This window comes from Buceros rhinoceros, unplaced genomic scaffold, assembly GCF_000710305.1.
Source record: "Buceros rhinoceros silvestris isolate BGI_N320 unplaced genomic scaffold, ASM71030v1 scaffold17203, whole genome shotgun sequence".
Classification (NCBI taxonomy): domain Eukaryota; kingdom Metazoa; phylum Chordata; class Aves; order Bucerotiformes; family Bucerotidae; genus Buceros; species Buceros rhinoceros.
Window position 1 is genome coordinate 1 of NW_010402106.1, and position 23,000 is coordinate 23,000.

General features: G+C 41.6%; 1 protein-coding gene across 1 annotated transcript; it reads left to right on the forward strand.

Annotated features, from left to right (window-relative positions):
* Positions 1–10: 10 nt before the first annotated feature.
* On the forward strand, positions 11–12,775 carry KLHL42 (kelch-like family member 42; the record flags this gene model as incomplete). The annotated part of the gene is made up of 3 exons (XM_010132547.1): positions 11–858; positions 7,922–8,115; positions 12,007–12,775. Coding segments are annotated over 3 exons (1,494 nt in total), but the record flags the coding sequence as incomplete, so codon positions are not given.
* Positions 12,776–23,000: the final 10,225 nt, after the last annotated feature.

The following is a 23,000-nucleotide window of genomic DNA, read 5'->3' on the forward strand; positions in this document are numbered from 1 at the left end:
GAAGGGGGAAGGGGAAGAAGGGGATGGGGCCAGCGCGGGGGAGGAGGTGGTGCAGATCCGGCTGGGGGACAAGTGCTACCCGGTGTGCAAGAGGAAGCTGATCGAGCAGAGTGACTATTTCCGAGCCCTCTACCGCTCGGGCATGCGGGAGGCAGGGCAGGGCCAGGAGGAGCAGCTGCTGCGCGGGGGCCTGAGCGCCCTGGGGCTGGAGCTGGTGCTGGACTTCATCAACACCTCCTGCTTGGCCAGGCTGGAGCAGGAGGAGGGGGGCGATGAAGAGCCCCCTTTGCTGGAGGACCTGGTGGAAGCCGCTTCCTACCTGCAAGTCACCCCCTTGCTCCGCCTGCTTCTCTCCCAGGTGAGGCTGGGCAACTGCTTCGAGCTGCACCGCCTGGCTCAGGTCTACGGTCTCCAGGACTTGCACGATGCCTGTTTAGACTTCATGGCCACCCATTACCATCAGGTTCTGCGGAGGCCTGATGCTCAACCTCATCTCCTCCTGCCCCATGCTCTCCAGCAGCACCTGAAGGAGAGGCGGATGAGGGGCACTGCCACTCTCGTGGCCATCGGGGACTTCATGGGTGCCTCCTCCCGGGGCCTGCCTCCAGGCTGTCACCCTCAGGTGGAAGCCCCGTGGTCTATGCTGAGGTATGACGAGGAAGCGCAGAGGTGGCTGCCCCTGGCCAACAACCTGCCCCCTGATCTGGTGAATGTTCGAGGCTATGGGTCAGCAATGCTGGACAACTATCTCTTCATTGTCGGGGGCTACAGGATCACCAGCCAGGAGATTTCCGCTGCCCATTGTTACAACCCTTGCCTAAATGAATGGAGTCAGCTGGCTTCAATGAATCAGAAGAGGTAACCCTTGCTCCCTGAAATACACGTGTGGTTGCGTATCTGTGTCAGAACAGACCCTGTTGAGTCACATGGTGTTGACCGGACTGAACATCAGGAGAAGGGATTCAGACCTGTCTCTGTGCTGTGAATCACACACATCTCTTGCACCGTGTGGTGGGCAGGATTGTGGTGCTTGGCAACGGCGTGGCAGCATGCCGCCGGACAGGCCTGGCAAGCCTTGTCTTTGCCAGCAGCAGTCATCCCACTGCAGCACAACACTGCTGCCTCTCTCCTACTTAGGGGCTCCCTCCGCATGGCGCAGAGAGCTGCCGTAGCCGGGGAAGGGTGAGGGCAATGGGACTTTGTTTCGTAAATGCTGGTGGTTAAGGCTCCAGCTTTGGAGAACAAGTAGAGGAGGACTGTGCTATGTCCTTCCACTGAGTGTGATCATTCGCCTAAATATGAAATTATGGTCAGCTCCCGCTTCTCCTTTAAAATGTAGTATACAGGGATCCAGCCTCTCCAAACAGCTGTCTCCTTGGTAGTAGAAATCCTCTTTGAAATAACAAAAAATGAAAAAAAACCCCAAACAAACCCCAAGATAAAATTGTTCTCCTACTTTATTTGTGGTATTTTTTAACTCTAGTACTGGTAAGTCCCCGCTCTTAGTGGGGATGTACAATCTATCAGGGCTGGCCATGTCTGAAAAAATTCAGTTGAGGCGGTTTTTCATTGGTTTGTACTTTCATAAATATCTGAATGTTTTGTAGGCCTGCATTTCAGTGAGTGATTCACCAGAAAAATGTCAGGAAGATTGTGAGATTGGATCTAGGAATCATTCATAATTTTGACCACTTTGCTTTTTTCCTTTATCCTTTCGAATCGTTTCTTTGACATTTATGTTTAAGTTATTATTCAGAAACACTTGTACCATTTACATCTGAAAGAATAATACGAGAGCTCTCCTTGAGGGGCACCCAAGAAAAGAGGCCATCTCCCTCACCAGGGTGGTGGCTGCTCTACCTTAACCACGCTGCAGAGTTATCAAATAAAGCCTTTTACTCCACTGAAACAAAATGTTTCTGTTATCCAGCACGAAGTTCCTCATTGTTTCCATTTTAGAAAAAGTGTTTAAATTTTTATCTTCTCTGTCTGAAAAAGAACAAGGAAGGAGGCCAAAATTCACCGTAGAATGGAAATTCCTTTCCCCTTCCAGGAAGTTCAAAGTGCGTGGAGAGACCCAAACCATTGGCATAAATGCTTTCAGTCTGGGTAGTAAAATTGCAGTCACTATAATGGTATCTCTTTAGCTCTTGCCAGCTAAACCCTTCAAATCAGGGCTTGATCTAAAGTTAGGTCTTTCCCATTTCACCCTTTATTTTTTACTTCCTGTATTGTTGTGAGAATTTCACTGAAATGATTGCCTCCGTAATCGGGCATCAGATTTTTTTTTTTTTTCCAGTATTTCTGGCTTCTCGGAATGGTGTAGTGAAAAATTTCATCTGTAAAATGAGTGTTTAGCTTTTAAACACTGCAGACACTTTTTCTTACAGACCTGTGTCTGAGAGAGTGATCCCGTGAGCAGTCTTCGCCAAGGATCCTGTGGGAGCTGAGATGTTTTAGCTGGCCTTGCTTTGGCAGACTTGCCTACGTGAGCTTGACTGAGAGCACATTGGTCTCAGTAGAAAAGGACGATGGGGTCAGCCGACACAGCATCTCCGATAGAGATTAACTTAAGCATAGAAGTCTCACGTTGATCGAGTTGCAAGGTTTTGGCATTGGTTTGTGTGAAGTGTATAGCAAGAGAGATGTTACTACGTGCGATGATTCTGCATCATGGCAGAGGAGGGCCTTTTAAAAAAAGCTTTTTCGAGGCCCTCTTTTCACCTCTGGAACCTGGCTGGTGTTAGTATTTTCAGCTGTGCTGCCATACCAACTTTATCTTGAAGTCATCTCCGATGACAGCAAGGTATTCCTTAGCACAGAATTTCACGTTGGCCGTTTTCTGCAGAAAAGTCAAGTGGGTGGTTTTGGAATAGTCTCCATTCTTAGAATTATGTCTGCCCCTAGTCTGGAAGGTAGCAGCAGTAAGTGAGTATGTTCCTCCCTGAGTGGTAACCGGGGGAAATTTTGTTCTTGGAAACGCTGCTGGCCCCCTTCACAAAACATGTTTTTGACTTTAACATCATCATGGGGTCTACACTCTCAAGTTATTAATTATTGTTTTTCTATCTACCTGACGTAACATTTTGGCTCTCTGATGACCTGCTTGACATTTGGTGGCCAGAACTCAGGAGGGGATTGCGTGTGCCACGGGAGCCGGGATCAGGATGATTTTTAGGATCAGGGATACTGCGTTCAGCACGAACAGCACTGATGCCTGTCTGCCACACAGATGTGCAGCAGTTAGACTGCGATTTTCTCGGCATTGTATTTTTAGCTTGTTATGCTGTAGTAAAATAAGCAAGGCAGTTGGCCAGCGTGCTGCTTTGGAATTACAGTCATGTGACTGTCTGCCAAATGAATTTATGTCAGCTGGTATAAATACGTCCCACGGATGAACTTCTTACATACCTTGAGGGAGTGTTCTAGTTCCTGTTCAGTTTGGTTTGACTTCAGACAAGAGAGTATCTGGATTTCACCTATATGAATGGATGCATATGTTGGCCTCAAGGGAAGGCTGAAGAGTTGTGGAAATAATTGTGTTGATTCGCTGTTAAGATAAGAAGTGCTCTGCCCTCAATGAACCTTGTAAATTCTATGCTATTTTTGTCTTTAATTATTTCCGTTATTGTAATAGGGAATCCCAGAATGCTGAGATTCTCCACACATGAGCAGATGAAATAGTCCCAATTTACTTCTAAGTAGAAGACAAAAGCCGTTAGATGTATACTGAGTATTTAGCAGTCATGCTGGTTTAGGCTATCACTGTGAGCTTTCGTTTTAGACATAGAGGTCTCTTATTACTGTAGTTTCAAATTTGTTCTCAGTAGGTAACTCTTGGCTGTTGTTCTTCTGATGCTCACATAAGCTTGAGAAAATGTTATTCCCTATTTATGCATACACAAGGAAGAGAAAATAATTTGCTCAGGCTCATGTAGAAAGCCTGTGACTGAGCCTGACTTTCTCGTCGTCTGACGGCTAAATCTAGTGCTGATCACAAATAGACCATAACGGATCACAGTTTCTAGATCTCTTTCATTCTAGAGATATTTCTGTACTTGGAATAGTGTCTTCAGAGAGTGACCTGGACTTTTTTGTGGAAGGAACTTAATGTAAGGATTTCCCAAGACCACCTGTGGTCTTTGAAGACAAGAAGGTAACAAAGCTCATTGCAGACTGTTCAAGTGATGCCCTTGAACACCCTTTCATACTTTTTTTAAATTTGAAATGTGCTATTTAAAAATAATATAGGATTTCTACTGCATGTGCCAGTTACAGCTGTATATTCCACTTTTATTTTCCTTCAGCACCTTCCTACTCATGGCAGGTAAGTATTCCAGGCTTGGAAGACCCTTAGAAGCCCCTGGCTGGGTTTATACACATGCACATGGAACATAGTTTCTGTGAGCAATCTGTGCCTGAACTGCTGCCACTCTGAGGACTCTTACAGGAATATAGGAGAGGATGCTCCTGGGGAATGGTGGTGGTTTGTGAGACCTTCTTTTTCTGCATGTTTTTGTTTTAGTGGTTTGTTTTTTTTTTTTCCACTCAAAATTCCTCTATGTTGGGGGGAAATAGACTATTAAAAAAAGTAAGATGGAAATACTCACGTCGTATATATCGCAAACTTACCACGCACTTCCAAAGCTAAACATTGGATGCAGCGTGCTCTGCAGACTTGTATAAGGAATGTAAAAAAAAGTGGTTCATGCAAGAAGTGTAAAATGCTTTGGAACTTCCTTCCTAACTGTGCCTTCATGATTGTTTGTCTCTCCTGTAAATGTTTTAACTCCAGAATAAAGAAGTAATATGATTTGTGAGAAATGCTAAGGTTAAAGTGGGTAATTTGGCAGGAAGGAACCACAGGTTAGTTAGTCTAAGCCTCCTGTTCTATAGCAGGACCAAGCTTATTTTGCAAATAAACACGTTCTTGAAACCTCCAGCAACGTAGACTCCAACCTCCTTCCTCCTGCTTAAGTTGTTCCGGTGTTTAGCTACCCCTCTGATTATGATGTCCTCTCTAACAGCTATGCTAACTTTTTCTAGTTACATACTAAGTGAATGGTACCTGCCAGTGGACAAGAGGAATGCTCGCGGTCCTCGTCTTTCATAGCGGTCTCCTACAGATGCATCTATGGCTGTTAATGCAAACAAAAACATTGCAGGGTTTTTTTCCGAGTTGTTGAGCTTGGTTTGTATGCAGAAAGGTATGCTCTCTGAGCCCTAGTGCTTTGCACTGGTGCAATATATTTGTCGTCCCTTGTTCATGCAGTGCTTTGCAATTGTCTTTTGAGTGAAAAATTTATTTTGAACTATGGTAAAACCTCACAGCTTGTTCTTGCTTCTGTTCTTGGGATTCTTTCTGATGTCCCCAGGACATCAGAAGGACAACTCTTACGCCATCTCGTCCCAACAAGAAGGGCATGCACTAGGCCTGGAGTCTGGAAAATGCTTTTGATCCTCCAAGTTTAGATAACTCACGGTTGTGAGTGGAGTTATATCGCAGCTGAATCTGATGGACCGTTCAGCTCTGTTTCCAAGCTGTAGTCCAAGGAACAGTTATTAGTTGTGGAGAGCTGGCTGTTTGCTCGATGTTTGCTTTCCTCGTTTCCAGCTGCTCCAACACATTAAAAGAATGTAAAAATACACTAAATATTTCCTAATGTTAGCTCTCCATAAAAACACCTGCTGTTACTGGCATGGAAAGGTGAACGGCAGAAGTTTTTCATAACATATTGAAACATTGTCCAAACTTGAATATAAAGTGTGCTCCTGCTACATTTGAGTAAAATTAACCTTATAGCTAATGTGTTCCATAAATCCGAGGTACTTCCAGAGAATGTCATCCGTTTTAACAAGCGTTGGAAGTACTTAGATAACTGGCCAAATGTACGTGGCCTCCTAGAATGATTGAGGTTGAAAGTTGTGCTGTACATCTTTCACCGGCTAGTTTTCCCTGTGCTTCAAGAAACGATTCAGTGATATGAATGCCATCAAGCAAAACCAGGAGAGATTACCTGGTAAGAGGCTACAACTGGAGGGTAGCAGAGAAGCGTGTGTGAATTAGGAAACCTGAATTCTTTGATGTTCTGACGCTACCCACCTGTTTGGTTAGGCTTCTGGCAGAACTTTTAGCATGTTTTAAAAGTATCTTCTAGCTACTTCCTTTAGAATAGGGAAATGCTATCTGTGTGCCTGGGAGCTCATAAGCCAAAAGCCCTGCACCATATCCATCACAGGCGCAGAGTTACAGACTTTCTAACGTACTTCAGATTTTAAAGAATTGCTAAGAAGATGCATTTCCATTTTGTGGTTTTGTCCCTTTGTTAGTCTGCCGATTTTTTTCCCCCCACCATAACTTTTAGAACAGGTACATTGCTTTGAAAATCATAATGTTTTGCAAATAATTATCCTAATTTCATACCCGCTATTGGTTGCCATGTTATACTGGATTCTCTGAGATGGAAAACATAATTGCTGGAGAGATGAGGTGAACAGAGTGACCTAATCGTAAATGTCAGAAAAAAAAAAAAAAAAAAAAAAAAAAAAGAAAAAAAAAGAATAAAAAGCAATTAATTCCTTCAAAGGAGCATTTTACTTTCCGAGGCTCTATCAGGATTACAAGAACAAAATGATTCCATCTGGAAACAAATTCTTTTTCCAAATACATTTAATAAAAAGAAATTGCAGGCCAGTTTGCTGCTAGCCAGGGTTCATCTTGTCCAGACAAAACCCTGCAAAACTACTTAGCGGTAAGTTTTGAATCTTGGATTCATGCAGAGTGAAACTCGCTTTACTGCTTAGCAGACTAGTGCAAGTCTAAAGCACCACTTCAGTTTTACAGACAGAACGCGGTTCCCCGTCTAGTCTGACGCGGAGCTGATGCGCTCCGATGACTTTCACACATCTAGTTAATTGGGGTACTGCATGGTAAAATCTCAGCTGGGCTGAGCAGTAGAGAAGGAACAACGTTTCTAGGCGATGAGACTGTTCCTGAGGAGAGAAAGAGCTCAACTTTTATTGGCTGTTTTATTATTCCTTCCATCGCTGGAAGGAATAGCTGCGCATGCAAGCCCTCTGTCTTCAGTCCTCCGGTTTCTTCCTACAGACTGGCACCTTTACTATCCGCAGACCATTTCTTTCGGTCTGTATTATCTCAGAAGTGTAAGATACAAGGCTTCTTGCGCGTCAGGAATTAGAAAGTTGCCCTTTGCTGTGCATGAAATGGAACAGAATAAGAAATAAAAGAACAGGGCATTGCCTGTGGAGTGCAGTGTGTTTTGTTTAGCTATGGGTGGAACATTAATTTACAAATACATCTTGCTTCATTGGGACGGAGGAAGTATTTAGGAGTTTAATGCTGAATGAGGTACAGGAGATTCTCCCTTCTTTTGCAGAACGTGATTCAATGTGTACTGCTTTAAATTTCTGTTTATTAGGGTTATTACAGTGATTCTATATTACAGGCTAAGATTAGTACACAGTCTTAGGCATTCATCAAGTCTTGTTTGAAATTTCTGAGATTTTAACTAAAATAATTGCCAGGACTGGCTGTCTATTTAATTCATTTTTCCTATACCAAAGGTACTTCACTAAAAGCCTAGTAAAAAAGAGACATATGCTGAACACGCTAGTTACCTAAACATGTAGAGCTCAAACTGTGACAGATTGAAATCCAAAATAAAATATTCCTTAGTCTCAGCATCCGCATCGTTAACATCCAGAATGCCACTGGTTACTGTCCTAAGTAATTGCAGTGTAATTACAGAATTTTGGCCTTGCAGAGAAAGAGTTCAGATGCTGTAATATATTAAGTGCTGCATGAGTGTGTATGTTGGAGCCTGGATAAGAAGAACTTTCTTTCCTGTATTTTTCTGTACATCTACGCAATCCTTTTCAATGCTGCAATCTTTTCTTTCAGATCCAATTTTAAGCTTTTGGCTGTAAATGGAAAGCTTTATGCCATCGGTGGCCAATCCCTTTCCAATGTGGAGTGCTATAACCCAGAAAATGACTGGTGGAATTTCGTTGCATCCATGCCGAACCCTCTTGCAGAATTCTCAGCTTGTGAATGCAAGGGCAAGATCTACGTTATCGGAGGATATACTACACGAGGTAGAAAGCTCGCTTGTACTTTTTTTCTTTTTTTTTGACCTGAGTACTTCTAAGGCCCAGATAATTTTCTTCTCTTTTTCAGGAAATCTTTTGAACTGATGTAGAAAGCTGCATAATACTTATTTAAAAATGTAGAACTAAATCACTGATAGAAAATAATTTATCTATGGGAAAAAAAATAGCTTTATCGTGGAGGAATCAAATACTTTTTTTTTTTCCAGAGCCTACATGTATCTGGGGCTCTATTATTCTGGAAGAACAGACTGATGGGTACTTCAGCACACAGCTGAGCCCTCCTTTTTTAGATTTCAATCACACAGTAGAGAGGCTCAACAGATACCCTTTGTGTACTTTTTAAATAGCCATTTTAAACTGTCAGAAGGAAAAATATGAAGAAAATATCTGCCTGTGTTAGCATTTCTCATGTGCTAATAGATGTGATGATCTTTTCCCCATGGCGTTTCAGTGTTTCACAGGCAAATTCAAGCTATAGATATTCATGATTTTCAGTGCTGAAATAACTCAATTGAGTAATTAATCAAAAAATTAAGAAAGAACCGACGTTTTTTACTTACTTCCTGTCTATACCCTGCTTTCTGGGGATTCTCTACAGAGGGAAGGATTTGAAGTTGCATTCTCTCCTGACAATTACTTTATCTAGTGGAGGAACAAGGCACTTAAAAAGAGCTCCCATTTGTTCGTTCCTCAATCACGTAGTGCCATTCTTTGGGAGGAATAGTATTTTCTCAGAGTTTTAGAAGTCAGGGCTTTTTCCTGTCAAATGTTCAGTATTTACCAGGATTTCCTAAAGTTAAATTCCTATCTATAGGCCTTTGCCACTTCATTTGAACACAGCAGTTTTATTTTTTTTTTTTACCAAATAAAATTAGAAGAGAGATCAACTTTTACAGAGAGTACTGCAAGCAAAGCTGTACTCATATTAGACAAGCTGTTCCTTCTAGCATCTGGGCAGATTTCAGCTCTGAATCGTTGTAAGGTTTATGAAAGACATACTTCCACCCCTCATTACCCCTTGTGGTAGTGATAACCTCCAGAAGCATTTTGTCTGGTCCATTCTGACCCAGAACCTGGTGGCTTCACAGAAGAAAACAAAATATATTGGTGTGTCTGTGTCGGTTTGGAAGGCCATGCCGTGGTGTGCTCTGCAGTCGCTGTCCTCTGGTGAATGCCACTGAAGGACCTGTAGGGGTGCATTGTGCTCCCTGATGTCTGGGACTAGGACTGAAAGAGGTCTGGCATGTAACACTTGCTGTGCTTCAAAGTCAGACCCACGGGGAAACATCCTTTGAGACAAGAGAACAGAGAACAAGGAGAAGGGACTGAAACAGGGTAGAGAGAACACTTGTCTCTAGAGACCAGAGTCGGGGTTTTGTTAGTTTTATCTACAGAAAGAACAGGTAAGAAGAAAAAGCTCTGATTTGGTTATTGGTGCTCGAAGATTATGGGAGTACCAGCTTTTCTCCTACATCTCCTGCACTTTACAAGTTCCTTTTCTGGCGCTTGTGCCGTTCTTCCTTCAGGCTGCACGCTTCTGGTGTCGTGGATAGGAGTATCAGCATGTTGCTGATGGAGTTCCTGTTGCCTTAAAATTCATGAACAAAGCATGTGTAGTCAGGATTGCTGCCCTGTGTCAAGCTCCTTGTTCTTACTTACTACCTGTGTTTTCAACTGAAGGAGGATAGTCAGTGAGTTACCTCTCGCTTCTTCCACACGTCAGGGGATTGCCACTGACCTTCAGGCCTCTGTCTTTTCCTAAAAGCAGTTTTAAATGGAAACAGACAGTAAAACAGTATAAAGTTGTGAGCAGTGGATAACTAGCCCATATAGGCTCACGTTTAATTTCAAGACCATTCAGGACAACAAACACACGTGCCTGTTACAAAGATCCTTTCCTGAACTCGGGTCTAGAATCAGTTTTTCTGTGACAGCCTTAGGTAGCCTTAGGACAGCTACCAGACTTAGATACCAGAGCTGCTGCAGTTACGTTGGTGATTCACCTTCGAAGTTATGGAGATGGTGGGAAGCGTTAAGGGCTAACTACCTGAGAGACACTGAGATTCATTTGCCGTTTCACTACATTCACTACATAAGACTCATGTGGCAATTAATATGTATTTTATTTTACTTTTAGTATTTCTGCATATACCTCAGTTTTTGTAGGGTTTGTGGGCTATGTTTTTGATCGGCGTAGAGCTTTCTCCTGAGACTACACTTCCTAAAAGATGATAGGATCTGGAGTTTCCCACTGTAAAGTATAATGGCTCTCCTTGAAGAGACCCCTCCTGCCAGTTCTCAGCTCTCGCTTGTGAAACTAGATCCTAATAGAAACTCCATGTCAGCCACGGTAATGTTCATGTGTCGTATTGTTTCAGGGTTGGTGTGTTTGTTTCAGTGGATATCAGAGACTGAGGCTCTGCACTGAGCAAATGAGGGCCATACTGCTATAGACTTGTATTTCGTATACCTCAAACCGTGACACATTTTACCTGGAAAGATTGCTGTTATAAACAGACACAGAAATTGGGAATTTCCCCCCAACCATGAGTCAGAGAGTGATACTTGTAGACAAAGACCATCTCTGTGTAGAGCTTTGATCAGCAGTTTCATAGAGCATTGCCTAGATATTTTCCCTTCTTTCCCCTTTATTTGAAGTGGGTTAGGTGTTCAAGAAAGCAATGTGAAGTAATAACCGATGACTGAAAATTATCAGACTGCAAGCAAATACTGTTGCAGCGCCTCCCTAATCATGCTTCCAATGCACTTCAGTCATGAGAATCCAGTTATATTTATGAATCCAGTTGTATTTATGGCTGTTTTTCCCTGTGCCCTTACATAACTTGTCACCATCTGCTGTTCCACTTGGGAGCTCATCTGGAGATCATCATGCAGGATAGACTTGTAATACGGAGCAGATTTTATTGAACGACCAGGCTGGAGTCTGCAGACCTGCTGCCGCTTGTCACTTGAGTTTGGTTTTAAGCTTAGGTCTCTAGAGATTGAAACTGAATTTACTAGCTAACGAGCCCTTTGCATTCTGTGTTAATTTACTGAAGCCTTGGAGGGAGCCAGGGCCTCTGCTGCACCGTAAATCAGGGCAGTGTCGTAACAATTTCATAGGATAGCAGTATAGCAAACACATGCATCCACCGAACTAAAGAACAGAAGTAACAGAAGTAACAGAAGTGTAGATATGGCTTCAGCTTTTCTCCATGCCTCTGTCTGATGCTGGGTCATGGACTTCCTGGTTCTTAAATGGTTTTGGCAATGTGTATTTCTCTCTTTACAAGGTATTTAACATGTGCCATTAGGTCATCCATGCCACATGCTGAAGTGTAACTAGCTTTATGAATTTTATTCCATAAAACTGGGATTTATGGAATGAAATGCAAGGTATCAAAATTAAGCTTGGATGATAAATCTTCACTTGACAGGAATTAATGAAGCATACTGTCTTCGTGATAATTTGATTCATCTGCGATCACTGTTGGAGAGCAGAATATTGCTCCATTTCCCTTTTCATAAAAAATGTGTAATATCAATCGTAGACAAAATTGAAAGCAAAAGTTAAAAGGTAGGGATTATTCTGCTAAAATCTTTATCCCCAGACCATTTGTATCATGAAATGTGCCAGAAGTAGCTTCATTTTTCCCTCTGCAAAGGAACAGAACATTCAAAGTTTGTTGTCAAGGTCAAAGAATTGCAGTTGTTCTCAATAGTTAATATTTCTTCCCTCGTCTGCTATGCTTTTGTGCTGTAATACGTTGGCAATGTGTACTAATGACTGATACAGTTTGTAGGGAGGAGGAATACTCCTCCCTGAGTACCTTCTAATGTATTTATTTATTTGTGAATATCTTTCCTTTGTTTCAGATAGGAATATGAACATTTTGCAGTACTGTCCCACTTCTGATTCCTGGACCACCTTTGAACTTTGTGAAGTCCATGTTCGCAAACAACAGATGCTCTCTGTTGAAGAAACTATATACCTGGTAGGGGGTTGTATTCATGAGCTCGGACCAAACCAAAAATCCAACCAAAGTGAGGACGTGTTAACTGTGCAGTCTTACAACACTGCTACCAAAGAATGGCTCTACCTCAAAGAGAACACATCAAAATCGGGCCTTAACTTGACTTGCACTCTTCACAATGATGGAATCTATATATTGAGTAGGGATATTACTCTATCTACGAGCTTGGAGCACCGTGTTTTTCTTAAGTATAATATATTTACAGACAGTTGGGAGTCACTAAGGCGCTTTCCAGCCTTTGGACAAAACATGCTGATCTGTTCTATGTATTTGCCTGATGTGCGAGAAGTCTAAGAGCATCAGGTTTTTCTTTTCAGCTCATTAATCATTCTTGGAAGAAATATCACTCCCTCTGAGTAATTCCGTTTTCAGAATGTAATGTGTTTGCATAACACGGGCATAAAATACTGGTTCTGTTCTTTAAAAAAAAATCGTAAAATCCAGTATTAAGAGAAATACTTCCAGAAAGACTTCTGTTATTTCAGTTTAAAAATGATACTGTTTTGGATTAAAATTTCACCGGATATTGTTTGCAATTTAAACATATAATTATTGTGTTGGTAACTGATAAAGGAATTCCAAAGGCAAAACTGATCAGTCTAGTTTTTTTCGCCATCTTAGTAAATAGGGTAGAAGATGAGCAAAAAGTATACGTGGTATAAGTGGAAATACTTCAATGAAGTAAAAAACAAGTATAATAAAAATCACAAAGGGAATGATTTCTATTAAAATGCAGGTTTTACTCAAACTGTGTTCTGTCAAATGCACAACATTTAGAATTGTTCATTCTATCGTGTTTGTGATAGTGTACCCCAAGTAACAAGTGAGATTCTCAGCAGTTGGAGTACCATCAAGGAACAAGAACTCCCCCTGCATTTTTTGTAATGATAATGCTTTGCCAGGGACTGGGGGGGAATTGCCTACAGGCTTACAGTTGCTGTTTGCGTACTAGATGTTTCTTTGCTGGAAGGTAACAGCATTTATTGCTACCATTAAGTTAAGGGTAAAAAGGCTCTAAATTCAAAGGGAGAAGTTGGCTCATCTTCAGAAAGGTTTTAAGTTTCGGTTACCTTGTTGCATTCTGTAGTACTGAGTGTTAAAGATCAAATTATAAGCTGCATGTGAGGAAAATATGCACGAGCACATGCAACAGTGATTGTGCACCAGGCGCATTGTGCTTGGTAATGGTCATCCGGAAGGTCCATCGCTTGGTATGGAAGGGTCGATTTGTGTAAATGACTTCATGCCAACACCACCCAAAGCAGTGCGCACAAATGTTGGCTCTTTCTTGTGTTCCCTGAAGCTTGATAGAAAATACCTTAACTTTGCTACCCAAAGTTGTTAGTATCTGCAGAAAGCACTGTAAGGTGGGCACCGTGAGTGGTGCTTTGTGGGAATTCCAGAATACTCTCGGACCTTCTCCCAGTTGGTGCCTATTGCCTGAGAGAATTATGACTGGCCCGTTTTCATTTTGTAGCTGACAAGTTCGTAAGGTGCTTCTGAAGGCACCTGCCAAGATATGGAATGTGTGTCCTCGCAACAGGAAGAGGAGAAGGTCTTGGTCACCAGGGAAAGGTTTCCCTGTGGCTGTCTTCAGGGCAGAGACATTGCAGGGGTGGTGGTTTCGCACTAGCTGTTTCTCCGTGTGAGAAAACAAGAGGTTTAATTCACCTGAACAGGTTCCTAATATGTGGAGATGTCTTTCTGTTTTCTTCATTGGAATTCAGGAATCTGAATCTTCTTTTGCAGATAGGTGCCTGTTGTACAGAGAAGGTGAAGTGATAATTCAGTGCCTAGGTGCATAATTTTGGTGCTTCAAATTATGCACCGCAACCGAAACAGAAAATCCCAGGCAACTCGTCCAGAATGGGGGAATTTGCTTTGAACACTTTTAGGATACGGGTGAACACGAAGCAAGGTATTTTAGATGACCAAGGTTTACCTTTTTGGGTGGAATTTTTGCAGCCTGGTGGAGTATGTTAAGTTTCAGGCCAAACTAGTGTCTCCCATTCAGCTGTATGTGCGAATTTCATTAGTTAAGTCCATGTCTATGTGATAGTGTTTATTCCTCTGAAGACAAAATGCATTGAGCAGCTGCTGTCATTTGACAGCAATATCAGACCAATGTCTCGTCTGCAATGAAGAAATATGGTGGCTTCCATAAGATTCTTCTTTCCGAGGTGTTTTAGAATAAATATAAGCAGCGTGTTGTTGTCTGGTGGTAAATTTTCTCAGTCACATTATGTTACTTGCTTTCCTTCATTTCTTTCAGTTCCAGGTTCAGTACCCTATGGCCATCTATAAATCAGCTCAGACTGATACTACTGGAGGGAGTTGGGACATTCTCTCGCAGAGCAAATTAACTGTGACAACCCGTCACTCCCAAATGCGCAGTGCGATATATCTAATCAAGTCATTTCAAACAAATTTGTTTCTCGGTGTAGTCGCAAATCCAAAATAATCTTTTAGGTGTGATTACTTTTTTTCTCCAGATGCCTTTCCACGCTGGGTTTGTCTAGGTGTTGGTTTTCAGCTTACAGTGATCAAGTGACTGCCTTGAAAACCTGGAGAACCTGTTCAAATGTAGAAGAGAAAGACGGCTTCGAGTGTAAATACAATCAGACCCTTTTGTCAATGCATGGTACAAATTCATCATACACTGACATCTAACAGTACTACAATCACAAGTCAACACTGGTGTTGAATTCAGCGGTGGCACCAGCCTGTAATAAACTAAATGGACTTTGTTACTACAGGCTGAAATAAATTACAATTTTTTCAAACAAAATTCATTACAGAAAAGTATACAATGTGGGTGGCCCTCATACCTCAGGAAAAAACCCAAACACTGTAATGCCTGTCTCATACCCTTTTCATTCTCTTTCTATTACTTTAGTATTTCACATAAGGAGCTGTTATGCAATGATGCATTGTGCTCTTTTTTTTTGTTTTTTTTTTTGTTTTTTGTTTGGTGGTGGGAGGAAAAAGATTCTTAACTTGAGGACAAATAAGCTTCTTTTGAATGACAATGATACAAGTATAGACCAAGGGACCCTGCAGTCTGATCAACTGGAAATGCCTGTGTTATCCTGGTGTTGCTTCTATTTACCGTGTGCGCTTGGAGAGATCACTCCACCTTCTTGCATCTTAATCCCTAAATGTAACACGTGAGTAGGAACGTTTGTCTTTGGGGAACGCAAATGGTTTGTCTGGTGTAGCGTAAGACATCTTGAACACGTGAGGAAGTACATATATTCTCATTGTTGTAACTGTTTACTTGGTTATTCAAACTGCTTCGTGACAAGCGGCAGGATAGAAGGCAGCCAGTAGTCTCATTGTGGTCTCTGCTAATTACCTTTATTTTGAACTGATGACTATTTCCAGTCTTTTTCTTTCTTTCTCTTTTGGTTTGGTGTACTTTGGTTTGGTTTTTTTGGTCACCTGATAGCCTGTAGTTCATCTAAATTTCATGGCCTTTGTGTTCGCAAGTCTACGTCCAAATTCAAAACTGCTGCTTTCCTGCTGTGTCTGGGTTACCCAGCCTTTACATATCTGCTATTCATCTTCTCTGTCTCCTGGACCGATTCCGCTTGCTACTGACCAGAGAAAGCAGACTGTGGTAGAGGATGATCCCAAGCTGAAAAAAAAACAGCAGCTTCCAAAGTCCTGACGGAGGAGTAAATGGAAAACTCTGACAACATAGTCCCTTTCGTAAAATAGAGAAGCGTTTCAGAAGGTCGCTCGCATCAAGACTAAGAGAGAGCATAACAGTTTCTTCCTTTCTGGGAATCATTTGTGGTTTTCGAAGTGAAATAAGAGTTGTGTGGGGCTTAACTTTCATCTGCCTGGCCGATTTCCATAGGTTTCCCTTTCTGCCCTGTTGGTTGACCTTTCTTGGGCTTAATATCTGTGTTTTCAATTCTTTGAGGATTTTGCCTTTCTATGTGAGTGTCCAGCCTGTTTTGCTGTCATTACATGGTAGCAGTTTGTTGGTCTTTTCATTTTATTAGTCTGCTTTTCACACTGATCTGTGACTGTCAATTACTGTGATGAAAAAGTAATTTGTAATTCAGGTTGAAAGTTTTCATTAATTTATTTTATTCATTTATTCATTTATTTTGGGCTCTTGGAAGAGAATTCTATGAAGCTACAAATGCTTTGTTTGATTTAATCCTCATTTTAATGATAAATTATGCTAGAGACATTCAGTTTGTGGAAATTGATCTGCGTCAGTAACGTGAAAGAGAATGTTAAGGCGCAGAGTGTAATGACAACATTTAGCACGTGAAATGACCAAAGCCCTGCACAAGCAGAGATTACTCATCCCTATCCTCCCTATAAAGTGAGAAACACTCTGTAAATGGCATTAAACCAGAGACAATCCTTGGAGTATCTGTCAGTAGGAGCAATGAATTTAAAGGTCGTTGCTAGGAGCCTTCCTCAGAGGGCAGAAACCATCAGCATCCGCGGTGTGTTGCGTTGATTTTGCATTTACAGTAATGACCAAAGGGTGGCTCCCTATCCCCGCAGTAAGTCTTAGGAAGCACAACAAGTGCTCTAAGATACAGAAAGTTTAAATGTCTTTCTCTACAGTATTACCACTGTCATTCTCGAAGTGTATTTTCTATCTAATCAACTTAGAGCCTGGTTTAGTGTCATCTGTGTCTCTTTTTCCCCAAAAGGAGAGTGCAATTTGGAAAAGGAGTCTGGATTTTGTGAACTGATAGGTTTCAGCTCACGGCTTTAAAATTGCTGTCCCAATTATATATGGTATGTGGATTTTTTTATTCTAAAAGCCTTGACATTATGTGTAAACGTCTGTTGTTATGTCCTATGAATATTAGTACTTTCTAAAGTACGCTTCAGTTTCTTTATTGCAATTGGAAGAATGAAACATGTTTTGTTTCTGAATTACAAATAGATTCTTATAACAGGAATCACTGTAATTACTGTATTTTTCTAGTAGAATGCAGACTAGACAATATTCAGTTTTAGAGTACCCATATGATTTATTTATATTTATATTTAGAGTACACATATGATGTGCTGCACGTCCTCAACTCACATATGCTTCAGTAGAAGAGAAAGACGTTCAGCACCTGAACAAAGATATTTGCTGTTTGTTGGCACTTGTACCATTATTTAAGATTCAGCAGTGCATGAAAACTCTCTGAATCCTCCTTCCCTCACTCAGTTTTTCAGTTGAAATTTACAACTATTTGATCTGTTATTGATTTTCCACTCTCTGATATTTTCCAGATGTTTTTAAGGTTGGACCTTGTGATAAGACACCCCTTATAAATAATTTGCAGAAGTAAAAGTAGTTTACTCTGACTCACCAACTTTTGCCTATAAAGATCTTAGCCAGCCACAGCTCTGTCATTTTTCTGCCAACATGCTGCTCTAAGGCTGCCCCTCATTCGCCTTCATCGTGATATTGTCCTCTACGAGCACCCCGAGCTGGTAGCACTCTAGGATGAGGCTCAGCTGATTGTATAATAGCTGATGTTGTACTGCAAGCCCCAGATTCTCTTCCCTGGACAAGCTTTTAATGAACTGCTCCTACTGTACAGTAACTCAGCTTTGACTCATGAGACTGTCAGTCCACACATCAACGCAGAAATCAGATTTCTGATGCAACTGTCAACCTCCTCTATGCCGGAAGCTGCCTGTCTCTTCTGGAGTTACACCCTGCCCTTCTTGCTGAAGATGGGTGGAAACAAGTGCAAGTTGGGTGATAAAGACCCCTTCCTCGGGAGTTCCTGGGAATACTACACTTCAAAAACTGCTGTGTAGGGTTTGGTCTTCCCATTCCTCCCCTTTGTGATACCCCATCAGCTTATCCAAGGATACACAGATTCATCCAAGTCTTCTGTGTGCTGCTTTTTCCTCAGATAATGTTTTCCAAGGAAAGATATCTTTTTTCTCCACTCACATTCTATAATTAGAAAAACCCAAAATACCCATTCCAAGAATCTTCCTAATGTTCTGTTCTTGCATCTTCAAAATGACTTAGCCTATAAACTTTCTGGTTTGCATTTATTTGTCATGCTTTGAAAAATGATTCTTTTTGAGTATTTTGAGTATCTTTCAGAATTTTGAGTGTTTTCTTGTACTTAGTGTTCACAATATAAGGGATTTACGCAGTGTAAGGGTAGGGAAATCTTACCTGTAGCTTTTCAAGGATGCAACTCAGCTATGCAAGGTTTGAAACATAGAAAGTGGCATTACATAGTCTCCTTTGGAGCTTGGTCTAATGTGAAGATTTACACTATTCACTGGGGTTAAAAAAACTTGTAAATGAACAGTGTTTTGGGAGGTGATGTTAGAAAAGCTCTGGTTTCATCTTTGGATATTGTTTTTTATTTTTCTACTAGGGATATTATGTGTGCCTGGTGTCACGTTGTATTGCCTTTTTAGTTGATGGTAAGGGAAATTTTGCCCTTTTGCAGGTAGGGCCTTGATTTACTGTGAAGGCCAGAGCTGTGTCGTTTGAGAATGTGTATTTTGCAGTCGTAAATTACTGATTGATGATAACTGCTCTGAAGCCCATAAAAACATGATTTTGGGTGGTAGGGGTGGAGATAAAGTCAGAAAACAGATGCTTAGGAACAGCCATTCTCTAACCTCCAGGCATAAGCGATTTTCAAATGCAAAAGGAGACAGAAGAAGTATCAAATGGTTTTAAAATAACAAGTTCTTTTCCCCTCTTCCCATCTCTCCCCCTGCAACTCAAACCCTGTCAACCACAATAATTTGTGGCCAGGCATCTGTGCGTTTGGAAGAAAATGTTAGTGGTGAGGTAGGAATGCACTGCTCGGGCAGGTGATCCCTTATCAGAACTACAAGTTGGCAGACCAAGAAACCTTCCTTCAGCTTTTCTGGGTGACTTTCTGACTGACATTTATGACTCTTTAATGACATGTTTTCTGCTAACGTGTGTATAATGATAGGTGAGGCAGGTGAGGGAGAGCTATCACAGAAGCCCTATTGTGTAACTAGTAACAACTGCACAATAGGCTTGTAGAAAAAAAAATTTTTTTTAATAGGGCTTTTTTTTTTTTTAATGATTTAATGATGATAACATTTTTTGATGTTACTAAAAAGAACCGGCTTTGAATTAGGCACATATTTCAGTGAATTAGATAATTCTGAGGGAATCTGAAGAGATGTTGACTGTACGATTGGCTGATGAAAGAAGAGACATAGACTGAAGGCTTGGAGAATCTTGCTGTGGTGTGGTCTCTGATATGCCCCATCTGTGGTTTTTGTGTTGAATTTCAATCTGAAGTTGTCCATCTCTGTTAAAACAAGTCTTTCAAATATACTGGTTCCCAAGTAGCCAGGAGAATGATGTTTTTCTAAGAGTATCTGAGGAGAAGGTGAACATCTCTGCAGTTCTGCTGTTGGGGAGCCATTGAGAAAACATTGCTGATACTTCACGACTGTGAACAGCAAAGCATTGTTGTGTGTCTTAGCCCGTTCTCCTTTGCCAAGAAATGTGGTATGAGAGGTTGAAATCAGATCACTTCAGATCATGGTGCTAGGAGATTTTTGTTTGTTTCCACAATGTGCCCTCAAAAAAGAAAAAAAATCTTGTATATCGGCATTTGGATCCTGCTGTAATAATGCCATGCCCAACAAAATGCAGCGTACGGTGATGTGTGACAGCCAGGCATCGTTCCCATTGTACATTGTCAGTATATACAAATGCAAAGCATTCATCTGCACAAGGACTGGAACTTTGGCTGATATTCCATGCAAGGTGAAACAGCTCCAGGAACTGTAAACTACCTCAGGGCTACACCTTTATAGAAAAGATCAGGGTGTGTCTTAGGTAGTGAGTTGAAATCCTTGAGGAAGAGGATGGACTTGAACCCAAATCTCTTCGGTCTTGGCAGATCTCCCAGTAAACGTAGTCTCTTCTCTCTTTGGTTTGCATGTGTAACTAGTTTTTCTTATTTGCTTAAGACAGAAAACAATTGTCAGGCTTTATCTGGGATAATCAAATGAGGTGGGGTTTTGGTTTTGGCTTTTATTCCAGAAAATAAATTGTTTACCCCAAGCTGTCTATAAATAACACCCCCAAGTCAGGGTGTCCAAGCTTGCATTTCCTATATATTAATTCTCTTGTTTTTTCCCTAAATCTGTTTCAGCTACTAGGATATTCAAATGAATTCTGTTAATGCTGTGTCCTCTGAGTATTTACGAAACGGCTCAGAGTCTCTCTCTGTCCACCAACATGGTATAATCGTACCTATCTATAGGACATAGGCATTGGGACTTTACTTGGACTATGGTTTCGTAAGGACAGTTGGTCAAAGCTGGTCAAAGCTGGTTGGACCATCTATTCAAGACTAATAGTGAAGACTGTCTGTGATTTTGAGGAGTGATTGTTGTTGACCAGTGTGGCCAGAATGCCCCTAGAATATCCCCTTTACAAGCAGCATAGTGTAATAGTAACTCTGACATTGCATCCTTCTGGATTTTTGGTTGATCCATCTACCCTCCAACACCTCAAAATCAGTGAGATCTTCTGCCAGCTGCATTGCATAAAAAGTTCCACTCTCTATGTGGCCCCTGAAGTCCAAAAGTCCAAAATAAACATAGAGAAACATAAACCCTTTCACCCCTTCTGGGGCCAGCACTCAGTGGACTCCTCACCCCTCCAATGGTCAATAGAACTCAAAAAAAAAAAAAAAAAAAGAAAAGGCAGTAAATACTTCCATCCTACCTGGGATTAGGGACCTCTAAGGCACTGACAGCCAGAAAAATGACTGACTTTCTGCCAGGCCTTCTTCACCAAAGGAGGCTTTAGTTGGGAACGGTCTCCTTTGGCTTCAGGCCTCTCAGTTAGTCACCATTAATAGCTGGATACTCGACCTGTCGAGCTCTTCTCTGTAGTCTAACACCTACTTCCTTCAGGTGCCATAGGGTGGGACATATTAGGAACTCAGCAGCTCATTAATTCTTTCCTGATTTCTGTGGGAGGTCTTAATAGAAGTTCAAGAGTTTTTTAGGGGCAGCGAGTTTGGGATTTGAGTTCCACCCTCTGTAGCAAGCATGGACCGTACATAGCAGTACTAAAATCTCCTTGACTTTTTATCAGAATTAAAATGCACTCGTGCTTTAAAAGCAAATGAGGGCAAAGGTCAAGAAAATGTTCTGGTGCAATGAAAATGTGATTTGGGGTACGGAGTAGAGTGGTAATTGCAATGTTCACAGGTATGTACAGCAACGGCAACTCAGTAGACACAGACGTAGGCTCAGAAAAAAGGGGCGAAGGTTTTTCAGCGTGGTTACAACGCCTGAAGTGTTCGGACGTTAAATTTCAGGCACTTCAGCATGAACTCGTATTTCATAAGTTTAGCACTTAAGTGCTTTCTGAAAGTGTTTCTAATTAAGCATCTGAAGTTATATTCAATGACTCTAAGCCATTTCCATAAATTTTACTAAACAGCTTTCCTTATGTTCCCCTTTTGAATGCTCTGCAACTCTGAAAGCGCTGTTCGCACAATGGAACAAATTAAATTGAGGAGTGATAGTGTGATTTATCCCTCGAGCCATGTTATCTGGACAGAAGTAGTGAGACGCTCGCCTCAGTTGCACTGTGGAAGTGCAGTTCTTCCAGATCGAATCTCCACAGTTTTTGAGCAATGTTTTCTAGATAAGAGCTTGGAAAACATACTGTATTTGTACTGTCCTTTAGGAGCTATTGAACAGTGATCAGTAAACAAGGAATGTCATGAAGGAGGAAAACCACGCAGCATTGATGAGTTAAAAGTTCAGCTACAGAGACGGAGCGCATACTCAAAGGAAGAGACAGAGAAACAGGCGTACCTGGAAATAAAGGGTCCGTATCCGTGCAACAAAGCGATAAACAGGCGTTTGGTTTTGGCTGCACGCTGCTTTTGTGCCGGTGTCTGTCAACCCACCCACCCATTCATGTCCTTCTTTTAAGCCAGAGGTTTTTTTATCAAATGCTGAGAGATGTCTTTTCTTTTTTCACCCTTCCACTTCCTCTCCCGTCTCTTGTGTTTCTGTGGCAGGGAAATTCCTTGCATGTTATAGAAGATTTTGGGACGAGAGGGCAGCCTTGCACTTCTGTCTCTCCATTATTTTCTGACAGCAGTGGCTGCTAGGGCATATTTAGGATCCAAGTTTCTTTACAGCGCTTTTCAGCATTTTTGATTTAAATCTGCCATTCTGTTGGAAGGAATGATCTATTCGTTTGGGACTCCGATATGCAGAACAAATATCAGTTTTGATGTCATGTGTTACGACGCTGATGGAATCCTGAAACTGCCAACAACTGTGAAAATTATTTAGCTGATAGATTACTACAAAGACCTAGCGGGTCTGTAGAAAATTGCAGAGTACTTTTTTGGTGACCTCAGAAGAGCCATTTCCAGGCTTTGCCACCACGGTTTGCTGAGGAGCTGCATGAATAAGGAGCCAGTATAAAGTAGCCACAGCAGAAATCTCGGGCTGAATCATATTGATTTGCACCACAGAGTGTTTTTTTAAGGCAGTAAGGGGTGGCTGCATGGGGAAGGCAAAGAAGCACTTCCTTCCTTGTAACCCTGTAAGTGTTTCACAGTGGCCTCATTCCAGCTAGTTGACAGTTTAATCTGCGCTGGGTCAAATGGGTTGCATAGTGTTCAGGGGTTTTTTTTTGTCATGAAGAAATGTTACTCATCGAGCTCAGACAGGAATTAACCTGCTTTGGTGGAAGCAGCCCAGTGAAGTTCGGAGTGAAAGCTCCCTTTTCTGCCTGTGTTTCAACCATCTGTGCTTTGCCGTGGCACCAGGGTACCTTTTGTGTCAGTCTGTGGT